Source organism: Calypte anna, chromosome 26 (genome assembly GCF_003957555.1).
Source record: "Calypte anna isolate BGI_N300 chromosome 26, bCalAnn1_v1.p, whole genome shotgun sequence".
Taxonomy (NCBI): Eukaryota; Metazoa; Chordata; class Aves; order Apodiformes; family Trochilidae; genus Calypte; species Calypte anna.
This window is the reverse complement of record NC_044271.1, coordinates 4,867,819-4,891,443: the sequence shown is the minus strand read 5'-3', so window position 1 is coordinate 4,891,443 and position 23,625 is coordinate 4,867,819. Positions and strand designations below refer to the sequence as shown.

At 47.5% G+C, this 23,625-nt stretch overlaps 2 protein-coding genes across 9 annotated transcripts; both read left to right on the top strand.

Annotated features, from left to right (window-relative positions):
- The first annotated feature begins 224 nt into the window (after positions 1–224).
- ZC3H11A (zinc finger CCCH-type containing 11A) lies at positions 225–18,920 on the top strand. Of its 7 annotated transcripts, none has more exons than XM_030465697.1 (18): positions 225–314; positions 6,768–6,818; positions 7,234–7,435; positions 7,670–7,789; positions 8,511–8,634; positions 9,050–9,253; positions 9,527–9,643; positions 10,134–10,214; positions 10,658–10,768; positions 12,195–12,257; positions 12,520–12,615; positions 12,821–12,886; positions 13,714–14,214; positions 14,819–14,892; positions 15,576–15,897; positions 16,180–16,349; positions 16,801–16,868; positions 17,384–18,920. In XM_030465697.1, exons 3-18 carry the CDS (start codon positions 7,382–7,384, stop codon positions 17,643–17,645), a joined length of 2,433 nt encoding a protein of 810 aa, XP_030321557.1. In that variant the 5' UTR covers positions 225–314; positions 6,768–6,818; positions 7,234–7,381; the 3' UTR covers positions 17,646–18,920. The 7 variants fall into 7 exon arrangements, with proteins under 7 accessions (XP_030321557.1, XP_030321555.1, XP_030321554.1 ...); XM_030465695.1 differs by having other exon boundaries at positions 231–333; XM_030465694.1 differs by having other exon boundaries at positions 244–333; positions 6,600–6,818.
- Positions 18,921–19,509: 589 nt separating this feature from the next.
- On the top strand, positions 19,510–21,218 carry SNRPE (small nuclear ribonucleoprotein polypeptide E). Of its 2 annotated transcripts, none has more exons than XM_030465701.1 (5): positions 19,510–19,631; positions 19,769–19,795; positions 20,138–20,200; positions 20,405–20,483; positions 20,955–21,218. In XM_030465701.1, exons 1-5 carry the CDS (start codon positions 19,578–19,580, stop codon positions 21,008–21,010), a joined length of 279 nt encoding a protein of 92 aa, XP_030321561.1. In that variant the 5' UTR covers positions 19,510–19,577; the 3' UTR covers positions 21,011–21,218. The 2 variants fall into 2 exon arrangements, with proteins under 2 accessions (XP_030321561.1, XP_030321562.1); XM_030465702.1 differs by having other exon boundaries at positions 19,539–19,613; positions 19,793–19,795.
- Positions 21,219–23,625: the final 2,407 nt, after the last annotated feature.

Here is a 23,625-nt window from a genome sequence, read left to right as displayed (position 1 = left end):
TTTTTAGGGGTGAGAATCGCTGGCGAGAAACCTCGGGAGAGGAAACAGCACAAAACCCACCCGCCCGCCCGGTTTGTTTAGCGGCCCCGCCCGCCCCACTTTGGTCGCTGCGTGGATAGGGGGCGGGGAGGGGGGTGGTGGCGAACGGGCGGAAGTGACGTTGTGAAGCCGCTCCGGCCGGCATCTTAGCAACGGGCGAGTGGGGGGTACCCGGATGTTCGGCGCCATCTTTGAGGCTGGCAGCGGGGAAGGCGACGGCGCCGAGCGGCGGAGACCGGAGAGCGGAGACCCCCGCGGCGGCTCCCAGGGGTTCGGTAAAGTCCCTGCTCGCCGGTAACTACAGCCGTTCGTAGACCGCAGGGGCGGGGGAATGGCTGCTCACCCGGCCCGGCTCCTCTCCGCTCCCCTGAAGGGAAAAGGCCGCGTCCCCGGCGGGGCGGGCGGCCCAGGCCGCGTCCCTGAGCGCTCCTCAGCGGGGGGGGATCCGCAGCCACTGGAGAGGGTGGGAGGAGCTGGTTGGGACCCCTGGGGTAGTGAGGGCTCTCCTAGGGAGGGGTTCTCCTCGTCTTCAGCGCCCCGGGACTTGAGGGCAGCTGCCCCCCCGCTGCCCGGGTAGGCCCAAGGTCCCTCTGCCCCCGGTTGCAGGCCCGCAGCTCTCCCGTTTCGCAGCTCTGCCCTTCCCTGGGCCGTTAGAACCCCCCGGGGGGCTCTGGGGGAAACATGGGACAAGGTCTGGAGAGGTTCGGTTGGGTCGGTTGAAGACCCCGAGCTCAGGGGTCTGGAGGTTACGTTATTTTCGGTGAAATCCTTGTGACTTCCTTTTGTAGCAATGCGTCTCAGGGACGTGCTGTGAGGTAGTCACCCGGCAAACTGCTTCTTCGTTCCCCAAAGGAATTACCTCCAGGATCTGACTAACTCTGGATGCACCCACTCAGCTTAATTGCTCCTTTAGGTTGTTCTAAAACAACAAACCGATTGGGTGACGTTTGTTTGTGTTCCTTCGGAATTGGAACTCGGAGAGGTTCTGGTTCCTTCCCTCTGCGTCTAAAATGAAAATGCAAAAGGGATTTTGGATTGTTTCAGGGATCAGTGTGTGGACCCTGCAGGTTGTTCCCACAGACTGGGGCTTTGGGGTGCATACTGCAGCCAGGGGTTGAGCTCTGGGCCGGGCTTTCAACATAGAAACATTGTGTATATTTCATTGTAAAAAAAAAAAAAAAAAAAAAAAATTAAAAAAAATAATCTCCTGGGGATAGGAGATTCTTAAATGGTACCAGAACCTGGACCCATGTTACACTGATGAGGCTGAACAGCTTGGCTGGAATTGTTGCTGGATGGCCAGGGGTTTCAGGAGAAAAAAAACAAGTTAAGAGAAAACTTCCTCTTGCTGTCACTTCTCTTCTAAAATGGCAGCCTGCCAAATGGCTGCATCCAGGGGAAATCCGATCTTTTTGAGATCCAATAAAACATTGGAGTCGGGAAGAGAAACCCTGGTAGTAAATTGCTGCCAGGCTCCAGGGTTGGTTTCAGAAACAGAGAAAGAATTAGTGTCTTGTTCTGAAGTATTCCTGTCGTGCCTCAGAGGAGGTGTAGCAGCTGTAGCAGTCCCTGGAGTTTGGAACTGATTCCCTGTACCTGTTGGGACACCAAGGAGGAAAATCTGGTGGCTGATAGAGAGCCACCCACTGAAAATACAGGAAGGAAGAGGTTATGGATTAAGGGAAAGCCACTACATCCAAAATTGATGCTGTCTAAAAATGTACCAAGGATTTGGGACTGGCACTGCCACACCTGCGTGTGCTGCACTCAGGCCTGGTGGCCCTGAGCAAGCTGGAGAGGGGTCCCTAGCTGACCAGGGAATGTTCAGGCTTATCCTGGCGCAAGAACTTCCATTTTCTGGAACTTTGGAGCTGTGGTTCACCTGCTATGCAAAGAAAAAAAAACCCCAAAACAAACAACCCAACTCCAAAACAAAACCCATCTGAGGCAAGCCAGGGGTTTACTTGGGACTCTGACTCTTTGATGACGTTTCCAAGCAGGCTGTTGTTTGTGTTGGGCTCAGAGCCAGAGGTCAAGGGGAGGAGAATGTGTCTGTGTCAGCCCTGAATTTTCAGCTGGAAAAGGAGAAGGAGTGGACTGCAAAATATGCCTGGGTTCAAGAGATTTGCCCCAGGTGTGGGGTGTGCTGGTACAGCCATTGCAGCTGCAGCAGGAGTGTATTTTGGAGGGATCTGCAGAAGATGCAGGGGATTTTTCTTGATGGAAGTGATACTCGGAGTAACCTTTTCATGCCAGAAATGAAGACAAACACAGCTGCTGTCTGGAACATCTCAGCTGACCCTCTGTGTACCTGGCATTCCTCACACTGTTGGGCAGGAACTCGGCACATCTGAAGGTGCTGCTGAAGCTCAGGAAGCATTTCTGGAGTATTTTATTCTCTTTTTTTCACTGTTCTCTGTGGATTTTTGCCCCATGAAGGCAGCAGAATGAGGTGTTTCTTTTCAGCAGTCTCAGAGCTGGTTGGGGTTTAACATCTCCAAGCTTGGGTGTTGCTGTTCCACCTTTGCCACTTGGTAGGAGGAAGGACAAAAATCTTCACCGTGGGACTCAGACTCTCAGCTCCAAACTGCTGTGAAGGAATTTGGGTGTCAGAATGCAGCTCAACAGCAGATAAAGAGCTGGCAGAAAATGGATTATTGAAGAACTTGTATTTTCAGTGCCAACTTATTTGAAGTTCACATAAATTGGGGCATGAGGCTGGAAGTGTGCATTGCTAACCTGACTGAACAGAATATTTTTCATGGCTTTGGAGAAAGCACAACCCAGAAATGCACAATTAATTTATCTGTACCCTGAACCATGGACAGTGGTGCTCCCAGGATATCTTTTGACTCACTGCACCAGCAGAAGTTCCCCTTGAGGAAGCACCCAGCTCCCTCCTGGCTTTCCTAAAACTTCTGCAGTAGGAAGTGTCCTACAAGAACCAAGTTCCCAAATTGCTGTTGGCTTTCCCTTAATCCCCTCACCCCTGGCTCTCCAGCTTCTGACTGCACTGTGTGTGCAGTGTTAGGTGCCAGCTGCCATGCTTTATATTTGTTTTTAAATTAATGTTTCAGGAGTTTGAGCACAGAAGCACTGAGAACAGGTCAGCAGTTGCTTAAGGGATTTGCTTACTCATTCTGAGGCCCATGGAATTCTTCTGGAACTCCAGCATTCAGACCATCTTCCAGAGGATCACTTGAGGCAGGAAACAGCTGCTCAGTGAACCTCTCTCTTCCCTTTTTATGTTAAACTGATTTTAAAACAGCAGAAAGTGCAGCAACAGCATCCTGAGAGAGGGAATGGGGCTTTTCTCATCTTGTCCCAGAGATCTGGTGGGTGCAGGATTCTTGGCATGCAGGTGGAGGGCAGTGGGGAACTGCAGTCCTTCTGTGGACACATTTTTCAAATCAAAAGTGTCACTGTTGCTCTTGGACTGAGAGGTGATTTTCTACAGAGTGGTGCTTTCAAAAGTGAACTCTTGGCCACTTTTCAAGATCCCTGCTTGAAGAATTCCTTCTCCTTTCTGTCAAGATAAAAAGACAAATCTATCCTGCAGCAGTGTCTAAGCTGTGAGTGCTTTGGTTCAGGGTTGTTGCAGAAACCCCAGGCCAGGCAGTCCCTTCAGGAGCAGTTGATTTGCCTCTCATCTTAGGGCAAATTGTCCTCATTCAAGTCCTTAAGTGGGACATCTTCAAATCAAGTTTGTCCAGCTGTCTGTCCACGTGGCTGTGGAAACTCATGGCCCTGGCTCTTGGACTCGTGGTGAAAGGTGACCCTGACTCAGTGGTGGAGGAAACAGAGAGGATCATCTGCTTTAACCTTTGCCTGCTTCACTGGGGACCTTGCAGCCTTTCTCTGAGGCACTTGGAGTGCTGTAGCCCCCAGTCTCAGAACATTCCCCCATCCCCTCTCTGGACAGGATTTAAAAAAGAAAACTAAAAAAAAAACACCCTAAAAACTAAAAAAAACCTAAAAAACTAAAACTGACTCAGACAGAGTAAGGAGTAGAAATCATGACTCTTCTGCTTCAGTTCTGGCCAAGTGAGCTTTAGGATTCCCTACAGAGAAGGGGGGGGTGTTAGCCCCAAGTGGTTCCATGCCCTAGCCCACAGACATCATAATCCCATGTTCCATGGGATTCTCTGGAATCCCACCCTTCTGACTCCCCCCCGTGGAGACAGCACAGCACTGAGCAGGTAAACCCCAGCAGCTGTTGGCAGGCACAAAACAGACAATGAAGAGAGACTGTCCAAGTGGTTTTTAACCAAAAAAGCCCAGAGATAGGAATGTTGATACTTGTCATGGGTTTGTTGAGGTGCAAAACTTCTGTTTCTTTCTTGGGCTTTGTGACAGGACAGGGTGAAACCATCAGTACCAAGAGAGAAAATCTTGTCACACAAACTGGGCAGACTTCAGCTGTACTGCTTCTCTTCCCTTAGCACAGCTTGTTGGCATGTTTTTCCTGACCCTTAATTGCATCTAATTATTTATGGTTTTATTATAGTAGAGTTGCAGAGAAAAAAAAAAAGTGTTTAAAATTCTTCCTCAGTTTCATTAGAGACCTGCTGAGTGCACCAGAGTTACTCAGTTTTACTCAGGCTTTTGGGGGTGTTTAATTGGGTTGGTTTCTCCTTAGCACTCATTGAAGTGTTCATTGGTACCAGGTTTTGAAAAAACAGGGTTTGGGTTAACCTTTTTTTTTTTATAAGGAATGTACTTCTGTGGAGTTCAGAACCAGGAGGGCTTGGGGGGAGGGGATTGTTGGGGTTTTTATTAGTTTTAAAGTTTTGCGCTTTTTTTTCCCCCAGTTCCTTAAACAAGGTTACTCAAATTCCACACAGCTCTTGGAGTCTGCTTAGGAATATGGAAGGCAACAAGCAAAATGCTGAGCTGCTTGGGCAGTCCAGAGAGCTAAACCTGAGGAGATTTCTTTTTTTTCCTCCCCATGGTGGTGGAAATAATAATAATGTTGTGTTGTACAGGTATCTCCCACTTCCCAGAGGAAGGAAATGCCACCTTCTAGACCATGAATTCCTTCTGATTTGTATTGGAATGTCTGCTCACCAAAGCAGGGATCCTGCCATCTCTTTGGTGTTGCCTTGTGTGAACTGAAGAAATTGCACTTGAAATGGAATTTAGCCAGCAGTGGTAGTGATCATTTTTAGAAGTAGGTGCAAAGGAATCCATAGGACATAAAAGTAAAGGTCAGAAGTGAATATTCCCACCAGTAGTCAAGGAAAGAAAACCTTGCACTTTACTGTTTTTATTCCCTTTGTCCAGCAATCAAAAAACCCAAATTGAGCATGAGAACCAAACTTTTCCTGGTTTTATTTTGGATTTGGGAAAATTCCCTGGGAAAAAAAAAATCCTGGAAAATTCCCTGGTGTTTGTGTGAGTAAAAGGCTCCAGCCTTGTATTTTTAATTTGTAAGAACCATTTCATTCAGTTTTGTCCAGAAGAGTCAAAAAATAGTTTGCACAGAAACGTGTAGGATTTTAATTTTTAATGAAAGGAGTCAGAATCACTTTTAGTTTGAACTCTGTCTGGTCTGGTTGCAAGACTTATGGCATTTGGTGTCTTTAAAAAAAAAAAACAAAAATCAAAAAAACCCTAAGAATCAGATAATCTGACTTCACATCCAAAAAAAAATAATTGCTTGTGGTTAAATAAAATCAGGTTCAGCTCTGGTGGCACCAAAAAAAAATTCTTTAATTGGACTTAAAAAAGAAAGCTGTGGTGTTGCAGCAATGGATTGTGGTGGAGCTATGGATTAGGGACCAGCATTTGATGGCAAACTTGTTCTGTTTGCTCTAAACCAAAATCATTTCCTCAACTCAAAGTCTCTCAACAATTTTGGGGCTGTTGCAGCCATGCCACTTGCAGAGTCAGCATTTTCCCTGCCCCCCAGAGCTCTGCTCTCTCCCTGCTGTGAACTGAGGTGTCTGATCAGGGCTAAAAGTTGGGTTTGGATCCAGACCTGGTGCAGCATCCCCTCTGCAAACATCTTCCTGCTGCATCTCTGCTGCCCCCAAACCACTCCTGTTCTAAACCATCAGGCTGCTCACCCAGACATGTTGTAGCTCTGTCAGATTTTTTTCCCAGTTTCCCACAAAAGGAGACTTTTTATGCAGTGGCAAATAGCCAGAAATGCAGATGTTTGTTGTTGCTCATGCTGACTTCACTTTTGCTGACTCGTGGTGTGTGTGAATACAGAGTTGTGTATTTATACACACAAGTATCTTGTTTGCTGTGCAGGTAATAAAGATGGGGGAAGGTTTTTGTGTTTTCTTAATAGGTGAAGAAATCTTGGAAGACCAGAAATTGCAACTTACTGAATTCTAAATTAAAAAAAAAAAAAAAAAAAAAAAAATTAAAAATGATCCGGCTGTGGAAGATGGATCCTCATTTTTGCAGCCACTTTGAATCACAAGTTCATCTTTAAAGGCACTGGGTGTTTTTTGGTTTTTTTTTCGTTTGTTTTTGTTTTTTTTTTTTTCAGTTTTTTTTGTTTGGTTTTTTTATTTTTGGAAGAGCTAACTAACCCTGGCTGTCTCCAGTCTGACAGTATTCCAATGGACTTGCTTCCTCCATTAGTTGTAAGATGATTAAAAGCACATCCCATGGTTGAATTGTGGATGAGAGGTTCCCTTGGCAATGTGAGGAGGAAAAAGTTTTTCTGCCCCTTTATTATTAATTCACGGATTCAGTGTTGGTTCGGCCTACAGGAGAAGTTAACTGGAAGTCTTGGAAGATCCACCTTTGCTGAAGTTGTCCAGGTAGGTGAATCTGAAGGTCCACAGTGGAAAATTAAATTTTTTAGATAATTTTTTAGATATTTAATAGATCAATTGTATTTAAAAAACCTCAAATTATTGGGATCCCACAGTTAATCATTAGTGGCTAACTCAAAGGTATGGCCTGTTTCTTTAAAAAAAAAAATCTTTCTTTTGGGCTTTACACCCACATGGAGTAGTTTTTTGGTGCTCCAAGGCATGTAACTGCTGCTGAGGACACAGGAGCCAATGCTTGCTGACAAAACCCAGGCAGTTTTACATTAATTTGGGATTGCTTAGGAGTTCAAGATGCTTTCAAGCTGTTGTCTCCCTCAAGAGACAAATCTGAGTAACAGAAAGCATCTGTAAAAAACACTTCTGACTGAATTCTTTTTCATTGCTGGATACCTTTCTTTAGGGTTACTTTTAAAAAGAAGATTTCAGTGACCAAGCCAGTAGAAGACTTTCACTTCAAGAAAGAGTGAAGCCAACTTTGGCCAAGACTGGAGGAAGCCGTGGTTGAGCAAACCCTTGGAACCTGAGCTTGTTCTAAGGATTTGTCCATTATGTCTCACCAAGGAGATGACTGCTACTTCTATTTCTACTCCACTTGTAACAAGGTCTGTTTGGGTTTCTTTTCCTTTGGGGGCTGTTTGTTTGGTTTTTCCTTTTTAGTTTTTTAGGAGGGAAGAGTGGGAGGAGACAGATTTCTTTTAACTTAATAAGCACTCAGATTCTGCTGCCAGCTCTTAATAGCATAGCAGCATAGCCCTTTTTTTTTTTTTTTTTTAAGCTGAAATTATTTATTTTATTTATTTTATTTCCCTTTTTGTTTATTTCCTTTTTGGTTCCAGGGAGAGAGCTGTTCCTTCCGCCACTGTGAAGCTGCTCTGGGAAATGAAACAGTCTGCACCCTCTGGCAGGAGGGACGTTGCTTCAGGAACATCTGCAGGTTCAGACACATGGAAATTGATGTGAGTGCTTGCCTGAAGATGTGGGGAGCATTTTTCATGGCTGTGGCTGGGCTGATTTGAGGTTTTACCTGACAGAGAGGTTAACCCACCTTGAATGCACACATGGGTGGCTGTCTTCTAGCACAGACATCATTGTTACAGCTTACTCAGCTTACTCTATAAGCACAGATCCTATGAGGATCTGAGCTGAGGGAGCTGGGGGTGTTGAGGCTGGAGAAGAGGAGGCTCAGGGGAGACCTCATCACTCTCTCCAACTCCCTGAAAGGAGGTTGGAGCCAGGAGGGGGTTGGGCTCTTTTCCCAGGCAACTCTCAGCAAGACAAGAGGGCAGGGTCTCAAGTTGTGCCAGGGGAGGTTTAGGTTGGAGATGAGAAAGAATTTCTTTCTGGAGAGGGTGATCAGGCATTGGAATGGGCTGCCCAGGGAAGTAGTGGATTCTCCGTGTCTGGAGATCTTTCCAAAGAGCCTGGATGTGGCACTGAGTGCCATGGGCTGGGAACCACGGGGGGAGTGGATCAAGGGTTGGACTTGATGATCTCTGAGGTCCCTTCCAACCCAGCCAGTTCTATGATTCTATGAACACTTCTAGTGATAATCTGACCTTTGGGATAATGTTTCAGCACTGCACTGCACTACTCCTATCCCTGGCGTGAGGGGAAACTATTTATTTGCAGATCTGAGGTGAGTGTGAGCCTCAGCCTTTGATTTCCTTCCCTCTCCAGAAAAAACGCAGTGAGATTCCTTGTTACTGGGAGAACCAACCAGTTGGCTGTCAGAAATCCAACTGTGCTTTTCATCACACCAAAGGGCGTTACGTGGATGGACTCTTCTTACCACCAAGCAAAAGTGAGTTCCTTAGGTCCTTTTTCTTGGAGACTGAAAGCTAATTATTTAATACAAGCAAGCATAACACCTCAGAAGACCTCGAGGAACTCTTGGTTTAGGAGTGCAGGGAGGAGTCTGCAGTCAGGCTCTCAGCTAAAGGGAATGTAGTTCTGTGGATTAGCTTTTCCTTTCATGCTCAGCTTCTCTGTGCTTTGTGTGATCCAGGCCTTTCAGGTTGCTTTCCCCTCATTTAATCCTTTCTGGGTGCTTCAGTGGTGAGGGTTGTGTGTGAAGGGAAGCCCTTGTATCCAGGGGTGGGGAGTAGGAGACTAATTCAGTAGCCAGGTGGTTTATCTACCTTAGCTACACAGTGACACCCACATTGGGATCAAGTTCTTAAATGGCCACCTTACAGGTGATCCTCCTTTTCCTCCAGCTACACTGCCAAATCCACCTGAGTCTGCAGAAGATGATGTGAAAATGGCTCAGATGTCACTGCAGCAAAACAAACTTTCTGTGCAGTCAAATCCTTCTCCACAGCTGAGGGGAGTGATGAAAGTGGAAAACTCTGAAAATGTCCCAAGTCCTACTCACCCTCCAGTTGTCATCAATGCTGCAGATGATGATGAAGATGATGATGGTGAGCATTTTTTTACTTCTTTGAAGGCATTTGTACTGTGAGTGGCTGTACAAATCCCAGAATACCTGAACTGTGGAGTGCTTGAAGCTACAGGGGGGAGTCTGGAGTCCTCAGTATTTTTTTTTCAGCAAGAAAACATCTTTCTATAAACATTTCTTTCTAGTTAAGAATACAAATGCCATGAAACCTGGATGGAAATGTCATTGGATATGAACATGAGAAATCTTGTCTCTTCCCTCAGTGTAACTGACTGAGTTTTCTTTTCCCTTTCAGACCAGCTTTCTGAAGAAGGAGATGAAGCTAAAGCCCCTGTCCAGCAGGCAGTGACAGAGCCCCACAATGGATTACGGATTGTTTCCACCAGGAAATCCAGTGCTAGTACAAAGCAAGGTATTGGAACAGCTGTAATTGGAAGGAGAATGTAGAAATTAATTCAGAAGCAAAATGTTCTAAAAATACAATAGAAAGTAGGGTAGCTGCATGGAGTCAGTTATTTCCATGAGCTTCATGTATGTTAATACAACATGAACCTTGGGTAAGCTCCTTCTTGTTTATTTTTGCAGAACAAAATAAACCCACAGAGTGGAGTTTAAATGCCTGCAGACTCCTTTGTGCAAACCCATGTCTGATGACAGAGGAATCTCATGTCATGTAGATGGATTAAACTGCTTAAATGGTTTTACCCTGAAGGGTGGGAGGAAGAGTGAAGAAAGGTGCCAGTTGCTTACCAAAATACCATCCTTTCCTTTTTTCACTTGTGGGGAGTGTTCCTTTATCCAAAATACTTTGGAAAGGTTCTGAGCTGTAAGAAGCTTGAGGATCTGCGCTCTTCAACATGTGCCTTCAAGCCTCAGCTTCATTAACTGGTTTCTGGTTTCAGATGACAATTTAAATTTTGGAATAAAAACCCTTGAAGAAATCAGATTGAAGAAACTAAAGGAAAAAACAAAAAAACAAGGTGGTGAGTTAATATCTCCTGATTTCCTGTCCTTCTGTCTTGTGTTCACCTTCATCTTTGTTTTTTAACTTCTGCTAAAACCTGGGCTGTGCATCTCTCAGTACAGCTGTATGCAAAAGAAAAAGGAATTTTTTTTGCACTTCAGGGTTCAAACTGGGAGATGATTGCAGCTGAGAGCTGCTTGGGGAACAGAATTCCATGGTGAGCTGGGGGCCTTGAGCTGCTCTGGCATGCAAGCTGTTTCCTTAAACTCAAGCAGGTGGTGTTCCAGATAGGAATTCCAAGGGCAAATCAAGGAAACTGCTCACCTCTTACTTCCTTGCACTGCTTGTTGTATGTTTGACAGAAATGAATAACTAATGGGTTTATGTTTTGTTGTAGTTCTTCTGTTTGGTTTGGCTGGGTATTTTCCCTAAACATCCTTATCTTTTTCTTGCTTTCCTCAGAAGGTCCTTCAGGAGTTTCAGTTCATCCTCTCCAAGCTCGCACCATTCCCGTGCCAGAGAAGGAAAACGTACGGACAGTGGTGAGAACTGTCACCCTGGCTGCAAAACAAGGTAACACTGGGGCTGGTTTTGCCATTTCCTGGCTCCTCTTCCAGAAGGCTTAGAATCATAGAATTGGCTGGGTTGGAAGGGACCTCAGAGGTCATCAGCTCCAACCCTTGATCCACTCCCCCCGTGGTTCCCAGCCCATGGCACTCAGTGCCACATCCAGGCTCTTTGGAAAGATCTCCAGACACGGAGAATCCACTACTTCCCTGGGCAGCCCATTCCAATGCCTGATCACCCTCTCCAGAAAGAAATTCTTTCTCATCTCCAACCTAAACCTCCCCTGGCACAACTTGAGACCCTGCCCTCTTGTCTTGCTGAGAGTTGCCTGGGAAAAGAGCCCAACCCCCCCCTGGCTCCAACCTCCTTTCAGGGAGTTGGAGAGAGTGATGAGGTCTCCCCTGAGCCTCCTCTTCTCCAGCCTCAACACCCCCAGCTCCCTCAGCCCTTCCTCACAGGAATTCTGCTGGATCCCTTCACAGCCTCCTTGCTCTTCTCTGGACCTGCTCCAGCACCTCAATCTCCTTCCTGAGGGGCTGAGGGGCCCAGAACTGGACACAGGACTCAAGCTGTGGCCTCCCCAGAGCTGAGCACAGGGGCAGAATCCCTTCCCTGGACCTGCTGGCCACGCTGTTCCTGAGCCAGCCCAGGATGCCATTGGCCTTCTTGGCCACCTGGGCACACTGCTGGCTCCTCTTCAGCTTCCTGGCAATCCAGACTCTCAGGTCCCTCTCTGGCTGCTCTCAGCCACTTTGTGCCCAGCCTGTAGCGCTGCATGGGGTTGTAGTAATAATTAATTAGTAATAATTAAGAGAATTCAGCCACAGCCTGCTGGTGTTTTCTAATTCAAGCCACACTTTTATGCACAAGGTCCTTGGTTTGATCAAAAAAAAAGCTTTGGTGTTTGTAGGTTCTCAGTTTGGTTTTCTGCAAAAAAAAAACACAAACCCAAGAAGTGTGTATGAAGCTGGTGTTTGTAGCTAAGTCACATGTTGTCACCATCCCCCAGGCTCTCAAATGTTTGACTTTTGTGTTCCTGAAGTTGGGTGAGGTTTGTGAGTGCTGACAGCCTGTGACAGGGTTGGTGTTTGAGCTCAGTGCAGCAGAGAGGCTGGTGGCAAAACGGGTGTCAGGATGGAGATAAGGGGATAGCTGAAAAGCAGAGGAATAATGAAAGGGAAAGCCTGTAGAAGGTGAAATTATACAAGCAGCACATTTTTGAAGCACCAGAAAGGCTGAGAGTGAGAGCTGCAGACAGCAGTGCAATAATGAGCAGTGTATTAAAGAGTTAAATCTGCACAGGTTCTTTTTAGAAGCGTTTCTACATGATTTGGTTATCAAAAGAGTGTCCTTTTTTGGGGGACATGGGCTGGAAGGACAATGCTTCCTGCTGCTGATTGATGTGTACTAAAGAGGTTATTCTTTGTTTTAGGGGAGGAGCCAGTGATTCAACTGGATCTTGCTGAGAGACTGGGAAAACGTAAAACGTCCTTAGGTAAGAGCTTTCTGTGAGCTGCTCTTTGGGTGCCCTCACCTAAACATAAATATATTTAAGGATATTTTTGCTGTATGTGGGAGGAAAATACTTTGTGGTGGAGATCTGTGTGTTGACTGCAGAAATGGCAGATTTTGTTAGCAACTGAAAGACAAATGTAAGAAAATACACCTGGAAGAATGGAAGTTTGTGGCTGGCTGCTCTAAACTCCTCCTCCAGAGGAATATTCTTCAAGTTTTGCTTGTTTTCCCTTTTTCTGAAGCTGCTAAAAGTGTCCTTCCACTGAGGCGTAACCTTGCTGAGAGGCTGGGGAAGAAGATGGAGATTCTGGAGAATGCTGACAAAGCACCAAAGAGAGGTACAGCTACCAAACAGCTTTGATGCACAGATTTACTATTTAGCTTTTCTTTTTGTCCTTTCTTCTGCTGGTTCTTTTTGCCTCTGAACTGAGGGTTCAAGGTAGCTTTGACTCCCAGTGAGATGATTTCCTGTCTCATTTCCAAATGTGAACACAAAATTGAGATCTATGCAAAGTCTCTACATTTTTCTGGTTTGTCTTGCAGTTCAAGTCCCCAAGTCTCTGAAGGAGAGGCTAGGATTGCCCTCTGAACAAACCAGCACTGAGACAGGTAATATATGGATGCCTTCCCTTTTTTTCTTGTTTGAATGTCAATAAAGCCCTAAAAGTGAATTTTAAAAGCATGTCTGATTCCTTTTGCTGGGCTGCTGAAGCTGTCCCTGATGGCTGCTGCCAGAGATCTCCTCTAGGTTTGTGTCTGTGTATGTTTTCCTCTTGTACCTCATCAAAGTTTGATGCTCCTGCTGTGAGCTGTCAGAAGCTGCAGTGTGTTTATCCACAAGTAGAAAAGAAAAGCTGCCAGGAGCAGGAATTTGAGATGCTAACAGAGAGACAAAATCTGGGAAAGTAATTAAATAGTCTGATGTTGTAGGGGTTTTGTTTGGGATTTTTGTTTTGGTTTGGGTTGGTTTTTTTGGTTGGTTGGCTTTATGGGGTTTTTTTTGTTTTGTTTTTAGTTTTTAGGTTTTGGTTTTGGTTTTTGGGTTTTGGGTTTTTGGGTTTGGGGTTTTGGGTTTTGGTTTTGGGGTTTTTTGGGGTTTTGTTTTAGTTTTTTTGGGTTTTGAGTTTTTTGGGGTTTTGTTTTGGGTTTTTTGGGGGGTTTTTTTGGTTTGGTTTTTTGGGGTTTTTGTGGTGGTTTTTTATTTTATTTGGTTTTTTGTGTTTTGGTTGGTTGGTTGTTTTTTTGTGTGTAGCCACTCTTTCTGGAAGGCACCAAAATGCAAGTGGCTTAAAGCAGGAAAATATTACTCAGAACAGGAATCATCAGATGCATTCATGGGAACAGAATGAGTTTTCTTTAGTACTGTGACAAACTTTAGAGACTTTAAATATTGGATCCTCTTAAAATGGTGCTGCCTCTCTCTTTGTTGCTGACAGAGAAGGCTGCCAAGGCAGCAGGAGAGATCCATGTGAAAACTCTGGAGGAAATTCGTCTTGAGAGAGCTCATCAGAGACGAGGGGAGGCTCCAGCTAAAGCCCAGGCTGAAGGACGTTGTAAAACAGAAGATCCCAACCTGGGGACAAAACCCTCCCCTGCAGTTCGTATCAGAGTTTTCTCAGGAGCCCTGGCTGAAAGAAAACACAAGCAAGTGGAAGAAGAGAAGCAAAAACCAGAAGAGTTTCTCCCCAAGACAAAAGTTGAGGGGGAGCCCAAGAAGCAGAATGCACCAGCTCCATCTGTGCCCGGCAAAGTGCAGCTGGCAGAGCCAGCAGGAAAAGCCAAGCCAGCAGGAGAGGTGAGGATTAAAACCTTGGAAGAAATCAAGCAGGAGAAAGCTCTGAGGATGCAGCAGAGCAGAGAAAATGTTCCAGCTCCAGCAGCACAACCTCAGCCTGCCCCCACAGGGAGGAGACTGTTAAGGATCACAAAGCTCATAGGTAAGAGGATGATTTGCTCCCTGTCCTGGTGCTTTCCCCAGCAAACAATTTCAGTTTGCTCAGGGCTGACACTGCTTTTATCTTCTGTTTATACAAGAGGAGAGAAGAGTTTAAGGCTACAAAGTCAAAGGGCAAAAAAGTGCCCAAATGTACAACCATCTTATTTCCCACTAATGGCACTGCAGTGTTTCCCACTGGAAAATTCATTCACTTTGTTGTCTAATTTTTCTCTTATGTTTTTTATTTGCCATCTGTGTCTGGTGTGGGATCTTCCCTGTGCTGGATCCAAGTTTCCCTTCCTCTTTGGCATGTGTTGTTTAACTGAGCTGTGGATGTGCCTGTGTTTGCAAAGCATGGAACAGCTCCCTGATGTGAGGGGCAGGGTTTGTCACAAATGAGTGTTCAACATCTCATGCTTAAAATTCTAGAAACTCTGGGATAGGAGTGTGAGTGAAGGGAAGAGAGCTTGGATGCAGCATGGATTCAGCTGTAGCCTTTCCCTCTGCTTCATTAACAGACAGGAGGAAATGAACACAGCGAGGGAGATGAGTTTCTTTATTTCTCCTCTTGACAAAATGATTTTTTTGTTTGTTTTGTTTTAAAGCACCTGGAAGAGAAGAAAAGAAAATAGTGGAATTGAGCAAGCCTTCTGCCAGAGCTGCCTCTGCACCTGCAGAGGTGAGTCCTTTGTCAAGACATACTTATATTCATACAATCTCTGATAAATTCTGTCATGTTGGGTTTGTAACATGATTCATACTCACAGTTGGGCCTGTTCCTACCTCCCTGCATGAGGCAAGCATCAAGTCCTGTTGATTCCTGCAGCATTTCCAGACAAGGTTGTAATCCTCAAGCTTTAAATTACTGTGATTATACCTGACAGCAAGTGAGAAGCCCTGTTAGCACCAGACAAAATCTACAAGGCTCTTGTGGAGGGAGTGTTTTTGTTCTCAGTGACTTTATTTGTCAGACTTGAAGGATATTTTAAAATCCTGAAGTATATTTGAACAGAAAAGACCAAAGCTTGGTATTAGAGGCAATCAGCCTGTCAGTGAATGCTGTATTGCTGAGCTCATAGCACTTTTTGTTGCTTAAAATTAATATAGGAGATTACAGCTTGAGGCTTCTGCTCTATGAAAGGAGCTGCTGTGCTGGGAATTGAGAGCTTTTGAATCAGAATTTCCACAGCAAAGCCTGGAGCTTGTTCCAGGCAACTTTTTAAAGAAGAAATGTTTGATCTGAATACTATTAATGTGCTCTGTTCTTCGTGGAGCCATTTTGGAGGGATTGCCACTCAGATTTTCTTAATGAAATCTCCATAGACTTCTGTCCTATTAATCCTCTCTTTTGTTCCTTTCCAGGCCTCTGATCAGAGTGCAGCCAATTCTAAAGTTCAGGTGAAGAGCCTGGAAGAGATCATGAAGGAGAAGAGGCAGCTGAAACAACGCCAAGAAGAGAAACCTCAGAAGGAAGCAGGTGCTGTGCCCCTTGAAAAAGCAATCAAGGACAAAACTCCAGCATCAGGGAGTCCTGAAGCCACTGTGGTTTCAGGATCAGCTCATCAGATTGCAAAGAAGGGATTGGGGAAATCTCCAGAAGATGGGGTTGAAAGCTCAGGAAATGATGGTGCTGTTGGAGCAGCAGGGAAACAAGGAGCTCAGCCTCCAGAAAGGAAAGCTAAAGGTAAGTGATGATCCCTTAGGTGTTGAAGGAAAAGCAGGAGATGACAATTTTCACACCCTGGCTCCTTTTTGTTGCTTCACTCTGTGGCTTGATGGCAAACAGTTTCCTAGGTGGAAAATATTGCTGAGGAACTGGGAAATGGCAAGGTCATTGTTCTGGCCAAATGTATTTAACTAGGAGGATAATGGGACTGTGAAGAGAACCTGTGGTGGTTTGGTTGTTTGTTTTTTTTTTCCTGAGGCATAGGAAGGCTGTGTCAGTTCTCTCCTCCTCTTCCTCCAGCCAAATCTAAGGTGTGCCTGAAGCCTTTGGATGGGAAAGCTGCCTCCCCCACCAAGCAGACAGTGAAAAGGAAGGCAGCTGAGAGCCATCCCTCTGCTGTGGCTGCTGTGAAACCCTTGGGCACCACTGGTGGTGACACGAAGGAGCCTTCAGCTAAAAAAGCAGTTGTGGTAAGGAGAGGGGCTGGGGCAGTACTGGGGCCCTGCTAAAATTTATCATAGAATCATAGAATTGGCTGGGTTGGAAGGGACCTCAGAGATCATCTTAACTTATCCTTAACTTATCCCCAGGTTTTACCCTCCTCTTGAAAAGATGGAAAAAAACAGAATGTTCTGCAGGTCTCTGTTCCCTTTCAAATGCAGCAGTGACCTGCAGGGTGGTTTTAGTACCTTGGTGTTTTTTAATAGCTGGGTGGCAGCATTTATTTAGCACTCTGCTGTGGTTTCTCTGAAGTGTGAAGGATTTTTGGTGTTCTTCAGAAAGACACAATCTCATTAGAGCAGTAACTTAGGAGCATCCTGATTCTGTGATTGGGTTTAAAGTTCAGCAATGCCAGAGGAGAAGCAGTGGAGCAAGAATCTCCTGTTACTTGTGTCTCAGAACTGCCTCTCTCCTTCCTAGGCTGTTGTTCCTGCCTTGCCAGAGGACAGCCCAACCTCCAAACCTGGCAGAGGAAAACGTAAAAGCAGGTAACAGCCACACACAGTGTGTTCTTCTCCATCAGTGTATTTCATGTGAAACATGAGGCTTATTTCACATGTGGAAAAATTAGGGTTTGGAGATAATTGCCAAAAAAATCCCCCAAAGGAACAGTTAAGCTGCAATAATTTTCTAGCAGCCCTCAGGAATGCTGCTTTAGATTCTTTTCTCAAACTGCCTCAAGTTGGTGCAGCTTTGCAGTGACTCCTTGGGTTTTCTGAATGCCTGCAGAGGTTGACTTCCTAACCCTTGTACAGTCCAGTTAACAAAGTGTCTCTGGCTACAAAAACTTGAACCTTCTTTGCCAGATGCTGGTGGTTAAACCCCAGACTGCAAAAAGATAAAACACTGAATTCCAAGAGGAACCCCAGGATGATGGAATAACAACCCCTGTGTAAGGTTGTAGTGTAGGAGGGGTTAACTGCAGCTTCAGGAGCTGGTTTGCAGAAAACATCAGTCTGAGGAATGTCACACACATTGATTTGCTCTTTCTTTGCCTTCCAAGTCCTGAGCTGCATCCTGGGAGCCAGGCAGAGCTGGTGCCACAGTCAGAAGTCTCCAGCTCCACTTCAGCTTCCCCAGCAGCTGCCAAGACCCGGAGGTTGAGTTCCACAGGGGCTGGGAAAGCACCTTTGTCTGTAGAGGATGACTTTGAGAAGCTTATTTGGGAAATCTCAGGAGGCAAACTGGAAGCAGAAATTGACCTGGACCCAGGGAAGGATGAAGATGACCTTCTTCTGGAACTTTCTGAGATGATTGACAGCTGAGCTGCAGAGTCTTAAGGGTTTGCATTTTGTGTTTTTTTTTTTTTTTTTTTTAAGAAAAAAATTAAAACTCTTCTGTTGTTGGATACCTGGAGGTGATCCTTTTTCTAACTGAGGCTTTGCAAGGAGTCTTAAAGCACAGTTGAACTGGTAGAAACTGGCAGTGTCTGCACTCAGTTGTCCTAAATTTCCCTGCTGGTCAGAGTCCAAGTCCTGCACATCCATCCTGTCACTGCCTTCAACATGAAGAGGACAAAGCACTTGGTGATTTGGGGACAGAGATGTTCATTTACAAACTGTGGTGGCTGTGAACTGATCTCATCCAGTGATGTTCTGAAGGCAAAAACTTTAAAGCTTCTTCCTCCCCTCCTTCTCCTTTGGCAAAGTTCAACGTCCCTCATGTTTCAAACTTTTGGGATTTTGAGTTCTTGAACAGTTGATACCCAAAACCTGGAGTTACTGTGTCAACTCTTGAGTTTTGTTTATGTCTGCTACCGTGTTGAAATTCAGCTTTTTTGGGGGGTAACTTCATGAAAATGTCAGGGTGGGAGGGAGCAGAGTGGTGACAACTCTTTGGGACCAAACAGGGGTGGTGAGGGGTGAGTCCATTCAGCCTTACTGTGAATTTTCAGGGATGACACAATATTGGTGTGAAAAGCAGCAGCTCTGGGGTGCCCTTAACCCCCCCCTCTTGTTTTGTTGCACTGTACCAAAGCTGAGGAGGGTTGAGGGGGGGGGTGGGGGTTTGGTGCTTTTTGCCAGTGTTCAGTTTCTGGGCTGGGGGGGAGGGGGGTCAGGATTTTTCTCTTAAACTGCAGTAAATTGGGAAATGAGGAATTGGTTTAAGTGCCTCCTGGTTCCAAGCATCACTCCCCAAGCTGCCCCTGGGTCTTCTGCTTGAGCTCAGGTTCCACCTCTGCCACTTTGGGGTCAGCAGGGGACAGGGTGTGCCTGGGACAGTGATCTGGGAACCTGGGATTGCTGCAGAACCATCCCTGCTCCCCTTTTGGCCACGTCCTGGGGATCCTCCTGCTGGAAAAGAACTTGGAGGCTGCAAGGGACCCCCTGGAGCTGGGACAGGGGGTGTGTTGTGTGCCCTGCCCCAGTCAGCATTGTCCCTAGCAGATGTATTTGCAATTATTTTCTTAAAATTGGAAGAACTTTAATCTCTTCTTGCTCTTGTGAAGCTCTTGGGGCCCCCCAGACCTTTCCAAGTGGAGAAATGTGGGAGTTGGATGTAAATAATTTCTCTTTGGAAGAAAAAAAAAAAAACAAAACTTGTGTGCTTTCATCTACCACTGGGATGTCCTTGTTCCTAGAGGAAAGATTTGATACCAAAACAGTGAAAACTGCTGTTCTGGCTCCAGAAGGGGCATCCAAGCCTTCGTCCTGCTGAAGGATTTTTCTCCTGCTGGGATTTCTTCCTGGAAGCTGGGAATGACTCCTGGGGAGAGGAAGAGCTCTGGCACAGAAGGTTTCCTCCTGGCTGCTTTTCTCCTGCTCTCTCAGCCTTTGTCGCCATCACTCTTTGTCCCGGGAGCTCCGGGGCTCCTTCTGCGCCGTGATTTCTGTAAATATTTTTATTCTTCCATTTTATATTTGTATTTAAGGGATTGTATGAACCCCAGCCTGGCCTCCTTACCACCCAGTTGAACCCCTTCCCCCCACACCAGTTAACCCTTTTTAAATAAACCTCCCACAGGAGACCCACGGCTCTCTCCTCTCTCGGGGGTGCGGGGTTGGGGGGTGTGGGGTTGGGGGGCTGCGGAATTCCGGAATTCCCCCCAACTCCCTGCGCGGAGCAGTCGAGTCGGTCCTCCCAGCCTCCTAGAGCGGCCGGCGGGGAGGGGCGCAGGGTCAGCCTCTATCCCAGCGCTCCTTGCGCGCTCCCGCCCTTCTCCGCTTCCGGCGGGAGAGCGAGGGGCGGCCGCGGCCATGGCGTACCGGGGGCAGGGCCAGAAGGTGCAGAAGGTGATGGTTCAGCCCATCGTATCCTTCCTGAGGAGAGAGAGGGATGCGGGGCGGGCTCGGGGAGGCGGGGGGGAAGCAGCCGCGGTGTCGGCGCCTGAGGTAACGGAGGCCCCGGAGCCTCCGGGCCGTGTTGGGTCCTTAACGCTCCGCTCCAGAACCTCATCTTCCGCTACCTGCAGAACGTGAGTACCGGGCCGGGCTAGGGAGCGATGGGCTCGTTCTGTTTGGGGGTTCCCCGTTTCGGAGCTGGGGTTTCAAACCGCGTGGTGTTGAAGTGCGGAACAGCAGCGCTGTTGGTTCCTCCTCGCTCAGCGGAGCGGGCGTGGGGCCCTGGGACCTCTCTGAGATGTGCTGAAAACCTTCGGAGAATAACATCACATCTTGGAGAGAGCTGGGGGTGGGCTGGGGGTTATTTCTCAGGGTGCTGCAGAGCCAGGGTGGGAATGAGGGAGGATGGAGAGAGGAAGGAAATTGCCTGAAGTGTTGACGTCCCTTTTTTCCTCTCCTTTTCCCAACGTTTACAGAGGTCCAGGATCCAGGTGTGGCTCTATGAGCAAGTGAACATGAGGATAGAAGGCTGCATCATTGTAAGCCTCAGGGTTTCCTTCTGCTCTTCTCTTCTTTGTGCTTTTTAATTCAGCCCCATAAAGCTCTTTCTTCCTGACAAGAAAATCCAGTGTGGAGGGGAGGGGGAGATGGGAATTCCTTGTAGTCCCTGGGGGAGTGGTGATGATTTGGGGGGTTGCTGATGGAGTTTTGCTGAGTGGCTGCTTTTTTGGGATGATTTTTAGGGCTTTGATGAATACATGAACTTGGTGCTGGACGATGCAGAGGAAATTCACTCCAAAACCAAATCCAGGAAGCAGCTGGGTAAGTCCCTGGAGCCTGCTGGATGAGTGAGTGCCAGACACCAGCACCTGGGAGTCCAAAACACCTGGAAAATGGGGAGTTTGAAGCCCAGGAGTGGCTGCTGGCCCAGGGCTTGGTGTTTTGCTGTTCCTTGAGCTGGTTTGGCTGAATGTGCAAGGAAATTCTGCCTCTGCCTGGGGCCAGTTTTGGGTTTTTTGATGTGTGTAACAACATGGGGGGGTTGGGGGGCTGCAGGGAAGCTCCTGCAGCTTCATCTGACTCTGTGCCAGGTGCTGGAGCTGAGGTTGTGCCTGACAGGAGTGGGAGTTGTGAGGAATCGGGACAAAGATGGGAAGGAATGGGATGTTCCTGATCCCAAACTTCTCAGCTGTGCTCTGGGATCACCTCCTGACACCTCTGAATTCTGTCCTGGGAGGGTCCCCAGGCTCTGGGGTCTCTCTGATCCCCCCCTTTCCCTTCTCTATGTTCCAGGTCGGATCATGTTGAAGGGGGACAACATCACCCTGCTCCAGAGTGTTTCCAACTAGGATTGTGTGCTGAGGAGGGAATAAAATGCAGGGAGCAGGAGCAGTGCTGAGGGGCAGAGGATGTGTGTGGGGCAGAGCTGAGAACTTCATTTTTCCTTTGGGGAGGTAATTTTGGGGGGTTTTGTTTTTGGGGGGGGTTTTGTAGTCTGAAACACGGGAAAGTGTAATTCCAAATAAATGTTTTTCACTTGGAATGGAGCTCTCCTTGCTTCCAGTGTCCTGGGCTCACTCTGGGGCTCTGCTCAATGCCTGGAACCTGAGGTGGAACCAGAGCCACAAGTGTGAGGGGTTGGGCTGTGGTAACCCAACGTTTATAAACCATTATAAAAATGACTCTTCAGGTCACAGAGGGCAGTTGGCTTGGATTCAGTCTCTCTAAATTCCATTTTTCTTTGGGATCACAGAATCCTAAAACTGGCTGGGTTGGAAGGGACCTCAGAGCTCATCAAGTCCAACCCTTGATCCACTCCCCCCGTGGTTCCCAGCCCATGGCACTCAGTGCCACATCCAGGCTCTTTGGAAAGATCTCCAGACACGGAGAATCCACTACTTCCCTGGGCAGCCCATTCCAATGCCTGATCACCCTCTCCAGAAAGAAATTCTTTCTCGTCTCCAACCTAAACCTCCCCTGGCACAACTTGAGACCCTGCCCTCTTGTCTTGCTGAGAGTTGCCTGGGAAAAGAGCCCAACCCCCCCCTGGCTCCAACCTCCTTTCAGGGAGTTGGAGAGAGTGATGAGGTCTCCCCTGAGCCTCCTCTTCTCCAGCCTCAACACCCCCAGCTCCCTCAGCCCTTCCTCACAGGAATTCTGCTGGATCCCTTCACAGCCTCCTTGCTCTTCTCTGGACCTGCTCCAGCACCTCAAGCTCCTTCCTGAGGGGCTGAGGGGCCCAGAACTGGACACAGGACTCAAGCTGTGGCCTCCCCAGAGCTGAGCACAGGGGCAGAATCCCTTCCCTGGGCCTGCTGGCCACGCTGTTCCTGGATGTCTCCAGAGGGAACCATGGGAGTGTTGAAGTTGGGAGCTCAGATGTCTCAGGGTGGTTTTTTTTATGTTTTATGGGTACCACGGGGATGGGGATGTTCTGATGTTCTGTTTAAGTTTCCCCAAGAGCTGCGTTGCTTATCAGCTCCACAAAAGCCCAAGTTCCCTGGCTTGCCACTGTCAGTCCCCTCTGCTGCTTTTCTGGTGTAAAAAGGGGGAAAACAAGGGAGTTTTGGGCTGTAACTGTAACTCCAGGTTCCCTTAGTGAGGGGAAATCTCTTGGTGCCCAGGCTGCCCCAGAAATCAGGTCATGAGCTCAGGGTGTTTCAAAACTTGGCTCTTGTGCATCACTTAAAGGCTGAAAGTGAAGAAATTGAAGATTTCTGCCTCAAAGGGAAGAAATTCCTCAGGATTCAGGCAGAGAACCCCCCCTGCCTGCTCCTCCCATCCCATCCCCAGGAATCAGCATCAGGTTCCAGGGGATATTTCATGGGATCTGTGGCTTTGTGCTCCCGTGTTCCCAGGACACAAACCAGGGAGGGGCCTCTCCTGCTGCTGCTGCTGCTGCTCTGCCCTGCCCTCTGGGGCTGCAGGGATGAGGAGAAATCCCCTGGGGCTGGCAGCACCCCAAAACTCTGCCCCTCCAGCACCCCGGGGATCCTCTGCTCCTCCAGGGGACGGGATCCAACCCCAGGGGCAGGAGATGGGAGAGGGGTGAGGGGGATGGGTGAGGGGTAAGGGGTGAAGGGTGAGGGGAGATGGGTGAGGGGTGAGGAATGGTGGGTGCTGGGTGATGATGGGTGCTGGGTGCAGGGTGCTGTGAGGGAGGATCCCAGGCCAGGCAGCTCTGAATCATCTCCCAAGGTCCTCACATGGTGACGTGCAGGGAGTGTGGGGGCTGCAGAAGCTTTGGAACTGCAGAAACCCTGCAGGGGGGTCGGGGTGGGGGTGTCAGCAGCAGCCCCCTCAGCTCCTGCCCAGGGACCAGGAATGGAGCTTCCAGGCTCTGCCTCATGTTTGCCCACAAGACCCCCAGTCCTGTATTCCCAAGGATTCCCTGTCCCCATCAGACCCTCAGTGCTGACTCAGCTTAAATGCTTGTTGATTTTTTTGATTATTTTTTTTTATTTATTTTTTTAACCCCAAATCTTTCCACCTCCCCGAGAGTTTCCGAGCTGCAGGCAGCAAGGAAGTTACACATGAGCAGCTGGAAGTTTGTGCAAAAAAACCCCAATCCCAAAACAAACAGAAAAACAAAACAAAAAAAAACCCAAACCGAACCAACAAACAAACCCCCCCCCCAAAAAAAACCCCAAAAATAATAATAAAAAAAATCTGTCTGCAGGAGAGTGGCAGGGACAGAAGGGGGAGCTGCGGGCTCGGGTCTCTGCCCCGCAGGAACGCGGAGTTCCTGGGCAGCTCTTAACCAACCGGGAAGAAAGGAGAAGGGGCTGGGGAGGTGGGATGGCTTATCCAAACAGTTCCCGGAACAAACAGGCTGCCTGGATCTCCCGGTACCGGTACCGGCACCACCTGCTGCAGAACACGATGAGGAGGACGAGGAGGAGGTTGGGGTTGTGGCTGAGGAGGAGCAAGGCAGAGGGAAAGCTTCCAGCTGGGCTCTGTGTTT